The 9,154-nt window shown below is 42.2% G+C and overlaps 1 protein-coding gene across 1 annotated transcript; it reads left to right on the top strand.

Moving 5' to 3' along the window:
* The first annotated feature begins 346 nt into the window (after positions 1-346).
* LOC136469941 (receptor-like protein kinase 5) lies at positions 347-7,051 on the top strand. The gene is made up of 3 exons (XM_066467951.1): positions 347-499; positions 5,865-6,480; positions 6,562-7,051. Exons 1-3 carry the CDS (start codon positions 347-349, stop codon positions 7,017-7,019), a joined length of 1,227 nt encoding a protein of 408 aa, XP_066324048.1. The 3' UTR covers positions 7,020-7,051.
* The last annotated feature ends 2,103 nt before the right edge of the window (positions 7,052-9,154 follow it).

Here is a 9,154-nt window from a genome sequence, read left to right as displayed (position 1 = left end):
TACCACTTTCGTCTTATTTGACAAATATTGTCCAATCGTGGACCAACTAGGCTCAAAAGATTCATCTCGTGATTTCCAACTAAACTGTGTAATTAGTTATTTTTTTTACCTACATTTAATACTCCATGCAAGCGGCTAAAAATTGATGTGATGGAGAGAGAGTGAAAAAACTTGGAATTTGGGATGCATCTAAACAAGGCCTAATTTCAGTTGTCCTAGATCATTCTTCTGGCTCATTTTATAAATAATACTCTTTCTCTGCTGTACAAATCGTGGTGCTCAATACAGTATACAACCATGCAGGTTGATGCACGCTGCCGGCCAGGCGCCCGCTACCACCGGCCTGATGACCAGCCTGGAGATGCCGGTGCTGAGTGTGAGCCCTTCTCTGCCGGCAGCGCCCGTGCAGCTAGTCCGGCTGAGGAAGCTGTTGTACCTGCAGGCGTCAGGTACGGTGCTTGCCGGCGGCGAGGTCTCCGTTGGCCTCTTGACAAGCTTCGTATTACTCATGGCACTACTTTGCTGTGCTGGCGTTGTCGGCATCTGTGCCCTGGGGTGGCTGCTGTTCTGGCGCCGCAAGGCCGTGACCTCCACTACTACAGAATGGACTTGTTGTCCCGGGCGGTAACAGCCTTTAGTCCCGGTTACCGCGCCGGGACAACGATCCCGGGACTAAAGGTGGAACCTTCAGTCCCGGGTCATCGAGCCGGGACTAAAGAGGGACCTTTAGTCCCGGTTGGTAACACCAACCGGGACTAAAGGCCCTCCAGCCGAGCGAATCTGGCGCACCCTTTAGTCCCGGTTGGTACACCAACCGGGACTAAAGGTTCCTTTTCTTTTTCTTTTTTTTTTGTTTAATTTGTTTTCAGTTCAGTTACACGTATTTGTTTAATATATAATATGTTTTTATGTACGTATTCTACGCTGCTAATATAAATACACGCATGCGTATAATTACATCTAATTCTCATCTTGAGCATTATTATATTCGAATAAAGTATGAAACTATATATATTATAGATATATATATGTGTGTATATATACAACACTTTCATAATCTTGTTCTCGAAAATAACTATATCAATAAACATTTAATTTACATCATTTATTCCTTAAGATCAAAGTAGAACTCGCCGTTGGGATTTAGCACTTTTTCTAGAAAATATCCTGCTATTGACTCTTGAACTGCTTTCAGATGGTCTTTTTGCATGACCCTTCGTTTCAACCATTCAGTCTTGCATTTGAAATAAAAGAAAAAGTATTAATACACATATATGTATATATATTCATTTAAAAATAAATAAAAATTGATATATACGTACTCTGAGGACATCTTCAGGAGTTCTTTTTATGTGCGCAGTGATAAATTCACAAACGTAGTATCCACACAAGTTATTACCTGGTTCCTGCCGCAAACACCACTGTACGAGAAGAAGATTATTCTCATCATCTCACACGTAAATTGAAGTACGATATAGTAATTAAACACGTGGGGAAGTGTATATAGTACAACTTACTGGTATTTCAACTACATTAAGTGGTGCCTTGCAATCCTTGCGATGTTGCCGAATAAACTCTTTTCAAACCCTGTGCGACCAATAATGTACGATCGTTAATAAATTATGGCAAAGTCTATTCAATAATAGTTGTGCGCGAGAGATCGAAATTACCCCTGGATAATGTCTATCATATCTTGGTATAGTGCCCGTTCTTTTCTCAACGAGTCAAAGATTAGTAACCGACTTGAGTTTAACTCAATGACAATGAGTATCCAGTGAAAACTGCATTGGTTGCTTCTGTTGTCCGAGCTGTGGGACATCCTTCCCTGATGCTCTTTTCCTTTTCTTATCTGCATCATGTGACTTCACGAGGGAGCGGTCATAGTCTGATAGTGGCGAAGGCTTACGAAGTTCAATCATCTTTTTCTTATGAGCATCGACCTTCTGCCTCAACACATCTCGTGGTATATAAAAGTACGGCTTCTCCTTAAGCTTCGCTTGACTCTTGTTTTTTATATCTATAAAAAAATCTTTCACTTTTTTGTCTTCTTCAGTTGCTATTTGCTCATCAGTCTTTTTCAGGAAGTATTTCTTGAGAAATAACTCTTTTTCTCGGGGTCTTCTTTGCCGCCAGGACCTTAGACGTCTTTGTAGTGCGTCGCTGTGGAGGGGGTGGGGGCGGTGTTGGAGACCGGCGTGGAGGCGATGAGGCCGGTGTTGGTGGAGACCGGCGTGGAGGCGTTGGAGATCGTTGTGGAGGCGGTGGGGCCGGTGTAGGAGTTGGAGATCGTTGTGGAGGCGATGGAGCCGGTGTAGGAGTTGGCGATCGCCGTGGGGATGAAGTCGTCTCGCCCCCCGCGACGCTGTGATGAGATGGGGAATGAATGATTAGGCTAGGCTGGGGGGAGACCCTGCTACAAAAACAAGTTGTGTGTCAATTATTTTTGAAGCCAATAGAAAATTAATGGAAAATAATATTTCGTTCACTTTCATTCGTACCTAGGGTGAGGTAGGGGAAGCGGTGGCGCCCCAGGAATGATGATGAAGCGTTTGCGCCATTGAATAAATGTCTTCTCTGCTTCTCCTAGTATATCAAAAACTATAATAAAAAACTATCTAAAAAAACTATCTAAATAAAATACTAATTAAATTTTAATACATTTAAATCTAATATATCAAAAACTATCTAAAAATAACTAAAAATACTAACAATAAACTACATGTACTTATTTTAATCTAACATACAGCCGAGACTTTGTAAAAAAAAATCTAAAAAACATGGCCGATCGAGAGCAGCAGATCATATCGAGTTCGACGGAGGCCGTACGGCGTGGGCGCGCGGGAAGCGTCGGCGACGGATGGTGGGGTCGGGTGCGGCGGCGGAGACGGGATGCTGCGATGCGGGCCTGGAGAATGGCGCGGCCGGGCGGGGGTAGACGACGACGGCGGCGCAGCAGAGACGAGCTCGACGACGGCGGATGGCGCGGCCAGGCGGGGCTGAGCGACGGAGGCGAGATCGAAGATGAACAGAACAGACGTTCGATATATATAGCCTGCGACCCTTTAGTCCCGGCTGGTCCCGGCTGGTAATACCAATCAGGACTAAAGGTCCAACCCTTTAGTCCCGGTTGGTCTTACCAGCCGGGACTAAATGTCCTTTAGTCCCGGCTCGTGTTGCCAGCCGGGACTAAAGGTATTTTTTTGGCGGGCACCGAAATTGCCGCCCACCCTTTAGTCCCGGTTCTTGGTCTGGGCCGGGACTGAAGCCCTGAAAAATTTGCCAACCCGCCAGCGTAATTGGAAAGACCTGGGATTTTGTTTTTGTTTAATACTAGGTTAATCAATTAATTCCATAGCAACTTCAATACTTTGCAATATTTATTTTAAAAAATACTATTGATTAACTAATTATTTATTGTAAATAGAAAAATTTTGTAACCTAAAGTTTTTAATTTCTTTTATGAATATAGAATATAAATGTTACTAATACTAAGTATTTTGTTAATGCAAAAATATATTTCTAACTTAAAATTAATAAAACTAATATTATTCGATAGGAAATTTATTATCACATTATTGTAACGTCAATGTTTCAATTTTTTCTTGGTTTTTGACCAAAATTGACAGGAATTTTTTGTTGAACCTATAAAAATAGAGAAAATGTAGTATTTTTTGTTCTACAGCTTTCTCAAATGAAAAAATGGCCTATATAAGGATTGTATATATTGATGAGCTTAACAAACTCGGTATTCAAAACTTTTCAATTTGAGACAATCTAGGGTCCCGAAAACTAGTTTGTAGGCGTCGAAATTTAAAAATCACAAATTTGAACCGTCCAAACTTTCGTAAATGGAAAGTTGACCAAAACAACAATTGTAGATCTTTTTGAGTTTAACAAACTTGGTATTCAAAACTTTCCAATTTGAAGTAATTTAGAGTTCATAATACTAGAGTCAAAGTGTTGTTTTTTTATTTGACCAAATTTGACTTGGTCAAACTTGCTCAAATGAGACACTAAATGACCTCAGATGAAAAAACTCTGAATACCAAGTTTGATCATCTCAGAAAGATCTACAATTGTTACATAGCTCATTTTCCCATTTGAGAAATTTTTATCAAACACTAGTCACAACTTCTTTAATCTCATATATACTTTCTAAAACTATGTCACACACTTGTGAAATTTGAACTACATTTTGTTCAAGCTTTCTCAAATGAAAAAATGGCCTATATAAGGATTGTATATATTGATGAGCTTAACAAACTCGGTATTCAAAACTTTTCAATTTGAGACAATCTAGGGTCCCGAAAACTAGTTTGTAGGCGTCGAAATTTAAAAATCACAAATTGGAACCGTCCAAACTTTCTCAAATGGAAAGTTGACCAAAACAACAATTGTAGATCTTTTTGAGTTTAACAAACTTGGTATTCAAAACTTTCCAATTTGAAGTCATTTAGAGTTCATAATACTAGAGTCAAAGTGTTGTTTTTTTATTTGACCAAATTTGACTTGGTCAAACTTGCTCAAATGAGACACTAAATGACCTCAGATGAAAAAACTCTGAATACCAAGTTTGATCATCTCAGAAAGATCTACAATTGTTACATAGCTCATTTTCCCATTTGAGAAATTTTTATCAAACACTAGTCACAACTTCTTTAATCTCATATATACTTTCTAAAACTATGTCACACACTTGTGAAATTTGAACTACATTTTGTTCAAGCTTTCTCAAATGAAAAAATGGCCTATATAAGGATTGTATATATTGATAAGCTTAACAAACTCGGTATTCAAAACTTTTCAATTTGAGACAATCTAGGGTCCCGAAAACTAGTTTGTAGGCGTCGAAATTTAAAAATCACAAATTTGAACCGTCCAAACTTTCTCAAATGGAAAGTTGACCAAAACAACAATTGTAGATCTTTTTGAGTTTAACAAACTTGGTATTCAAAACTTTTCAATTTGAAGTCATTTAGAGTTCATAATACTAGAGTCAAAGTGTTGTTTTTTTTATTTGACCAAATTTGACTTGGTCAAACTTGCTCAAATGAGACACTAAATGACCTCAGATGAAAAAACTCTGAATACCAAGTTTGATCATCTCAGAAAGATCTACAATTGTTACATAGCTCATTTTCCCATTTGAGAACATGCTTGCCGAGCTGAACACGGTCCGCAAGTTCAACTAGTACGGATTTTCTACAATTTTCTAACTCTTTTCTAAGTTTTTCATTTCATGGAAAAATTAATTCTAAGATCACGTAAGCCACCGGGGACGAGGATGGCGCGTGCTCCAGCGAGGACGAGCGAGGCGTGATTTTGATGAACTAATTTTACTTTTGTTTATCCAAACATATATGCAAATCATCATGTGATTTTGAGCTAAAAATGACATATAAAATCATAATAAAGTCCAACATATAAAGTTACACATGCATCTACATCGCAAAATGAGATAAGCTACTGATAAAACATAAGATGATTAAGTTTGTTACCTCCAAAATCGAAGAGCAACACCAATGGAGGGGGAGAGAGCAAGAACAACAGCAAGCTGAAGAACAGAGGCAGTGAGTTTGAATGGAATGGCTCGGGCTCGGGAAGGAAGAAATGAGCTGGATTATAGGCCGGGATAATTAGTCCCGGTTAGGGGTCCAAACCGAGACTAAAGATTAATCTTTATTCCCGGGGAATTACCCAAACCGGGACTAAAGATCCCTGCCCCGCGGACGACCGTTGGGCAGGGACCTTTAGTCCCGGTTGGTATTACCAACCGGGACTAAAGGGTCCTTTAGTCCCGGAGGTAAAAAATGCTGAGGCTAATGCTAATTTGGGACATCGTTCTAAAGTCTGTTCTCTAGTAGTGCTCCCTCGAGTTCAATGAGCAGGAAATACTTGACAACCTTTCCGACAACAATTCAATTGGTCGCAGTGAAACAGGAGACCAACTCTACCGGGTCCGTCTTCAGGACAGTAATGGCAGCGGGCGCTTCAGGTCGGTAACTGTGAAGAAGTTGGAGAACGAGATAGGAACGGTGGATGATAATCTTAAGAACCGATGCCAGTCCGAGGTAAACAAGCTGGGCGTCATCCGTCACGACAACATCATCAGCCTTGTCCACTGTATCGAGAGGGACGACATGATCCTGCTCTTATACGAGCACATGGAGAATGGTAGGCTTGAGGAATGGCTGCTGCACCAGCCCCTGAAAGCCAACGAGCGGCGGCAGCATCCACCGCTGCGCTGGCCCGAACGGCGAGCCATTGCCATCGGCGTGGCCAAAGGACTCTTTCACTTGCACCATGGATGCAACAGACCTATCATCCACCGCAACATCAAGCCGAGCAACATCTTGCTTGACGGCGACCTCAATGCCAAGATCGCTGGTTTCGACCTGGCCCAGATCAACCTTGCTGGACTCAACCAGCCGTTGAGAAACTCGGAACTTCCTGCTGATTCCTTCGGGTACACGGCTCCAGGTGAGGCCCTACTGCTTGTAGTGCTTCCAATTTTTGTATGGAACAATCCACAATGCCTAACGGCTTCACTTTTTGTTGTAGAATATGCGACGGTCGAGGTGAGTGAGAAGGTCGACGTGTACAGCTTTGGTGTGCTGCTGTTGGTCCTCGTTACGGGGAGACCGGCCAACAGACCAGGCGCGCGCGGCCACTTGGCCACTTGGGCACGTGGACACCACAATGAACTGATGATCGCTGGGGAATCCTACCATGAAGCCTTCGAGAGATCAGCCGACATGGATATCCCGGATCGGGCCAGGCACTTGAAGGATGGCTGCCGTGTTCAGGCTCGGTGTGGATTGCACCGTCGTGGATCCACAGCAGAGGCCGTCCATGCAGACGGTTCTGAACCGCCTCCAGAGGTCTCGGTGGCTGTGGGGACTGGGACAATGCGTCAGCCTATCGTGATCAACTACCATATATCTACCAACAGGCCAGGCCAGGTACCGAGGAGTATGTCTCCAAAAAGAAAAGTCCCGGGGAGTAGTTCACTAGTATAGTAGTACCAAGTTATTATATAATATATATACACCAACGCCCCCCCCCCCCCCCCCCCCCCCCACCCCCCAAAAAAAAATTACTTACGTATATAGCTATGCCTTCACGCAAAAGAAAAAGGAAAAAATGGTAATAGTCCGTGTGGTCTATGATTTCGTGTACATGTACATATGTGTGCTTGCTCCCAAAAAACAAAACCTTTATGTATTGCTATAATCTATCTATATATATTAACCTGCTAACTTTGTATATACAATTGTGGCTGAAAAGTCGTTTCTAAACTTATTCGCGTTGGCTAACCGAAACTAATGTGGAATTAAACTATACGATCTAGCCTTGACTACACCCCTCTGTCTGAATCACAAAGCACCTTACAAAGGCCCTAAGCAAAGTATATCTAAGGTGTCGAGCTAGTGGGAGCTCTCCTATAAAATTCTAGTTAGCAAGGTCAAATAGACCTATGCAACTAGTCTAGCAAGCAACCGGAAGCTTCTACACATACTAGTGACCAACAAGCACAACCGGAAGCTTCTACACATACTAGTGACCAACAAGCACAACCGGAAGCTTCTACACATACTAGTGACCAACAAGCACAACTGCACAACGCGCAAGCTACACTAGCACTACTCAACTAGTTACACTACACAAGCATAACTAGAGAGCTAAGCTAATTAGCTACAAGCTAATTTACTTGATCTAAGTTTCATTGGGTAGATTTTGAATTGTGCATTCCAGTTGCCCTAAAACGCAACACCATTGCATTTTTGCTCGGCACTGCCACATCACGGCAGTGTCGCGTAAAAGTGCGACAGTGTTGCACCTATGGCTGACCGCTGCATTGAGTTTTGTTTTAAACAGGCATATTCACCACCCCTCTAGGCTTTCTAGATCATTTTCATAACCTTGTGTGAGCTATCCAACACTTGAGCAGTTAAGCAAGTCGAAGAATTCTGGTTCGTTGCATTTGTTACTCTTGGAGCTTTGCTCCTAGGTGGCTAAGCATCACCGACAAGCACCTGAGGGTGTGGGCTACTGTAAGAGGAAAGAAGACTCTCCTTAGTGGAAAGATGGAAAGAGGTCGCTTTTGTCGGCCCCCCTAATCCTAGGGTCCACTGTGCATATGTATCAGTCTCTGGATCAGTAGCTGATACGCACAACTCAACAAGATTGATATAAAAAACCCATACTTTTATTGCTAATGGGGAAAACGGGTTACATGGTTTGGGTTTACATAGCTTGGGCCACTGGCCTTGTATCCTATATCAGAGTTCTATGACAGCGGTCCTATGTCAACATGGCTCCATTTCCTACAGGCAACTTGGAGTGCGGACACAACCCTAGACTTATCCCATAATTGTAATCCTATATCGCAACGTCGTATTCCTAGCGTAGCTCTCTCGTACGACTCCGTCTTCGAGTATACTCTTGTGTCCTATCCTGGCATAGTTCTAGTAGTTCCATCTAGGCATAACCTCCTGTAGATTAACTCCTAAAAATGTAGATGGAGTGGGTTGAGTACATAGAGTACTCAGCAAGCCGTAATTTGGGTGGAGGTGGAGTGGAAGGGAAGGCTATAGGTGAAGGTGGATTTATGGTGGTTGGAGTAGTTGAGGTGGATAGGTAAGGTAGTAAGGTGGAGTAGTTATAATTTTAGGTTGGACCTGGCAGAGTATTACCATTCTCACCTGTTCCCGTTGTTCATTATAATTGCCAAATTAGTAAAATACATCTTACTAGATAGTTGTGGTAGTATAATCATAGTATCCCATCCTAACATTTGCCCATGCCAAGGACGTGGCTATTCGAATAGATTTAGTTAACTCTGCAAAGGTGTACAAATTTCCCCACACGATAGACACAGTCCGACACTATCGTCATCGCTTAGACAGGTCTAATGAGATCCCGTACCTGCTCGAAAGCTAACCTTGACTTCTATATAATCTCTACTATGGCTTCTCAGGGGTTAGAAACACAAAACCAGTAAGATACCAAATCACCACAAACGTGATGATATCAAATCATCACAAAAGAAAACATGGCTCGAACACGGCCAAGAAAAATAGTGGCTCGAACGCGGCCTAAACCTAAAGCTTAACGTGGAAGATCACATAACATCCACGCCAACCGGATACGA

This window comes from Miscanthus floridulus, chromosome 1, assembly GCF_019320115.1.
Source record: "Miscanthus floridulus cultivar M001 chromosome 1, ASM1932011v1, whole genome shotgun sequence".
In the NCBI taxonomy this organism is placed as follows: domain Eukaryota; kingdom Viridiplantae; phylum Streptophyta; class Magnoliopsida; order Poales; family Poaceae; genus Miscanthus; species Miscanthus floridulus.
The sequence above is the reverse complement of the archived record's forward strand: the minus strand, read 5'-3'. Positions and strand labels throughout refer to the sequence as shown.

Excerpts from the sequence above, each read along its gene's own strand:
- LOC136469941 (XM_066467951.1), top strand. The coding sequence starts at position 347 with ATGACCAGCCTGGAGATGCCGGTGCTGAGTGTGAGCCCTTCTCTGCCG. Across the intron at positions 500-5,864 it reads TTGGCCTCTTGACAAGCTTC|TGCTCCCTCGAGTTCAATGA; the intron begins GTATTACTCATG and ends GTTCTCTAGTAG. Across the intron at positions 6,481-6,561 it reads CTTCGGGTACACGGCTCCAG|AATATGCGACGGTCGAGGTG; the intron begins GTGAGGCCCTAC and ends TTTTTGTTGTAG.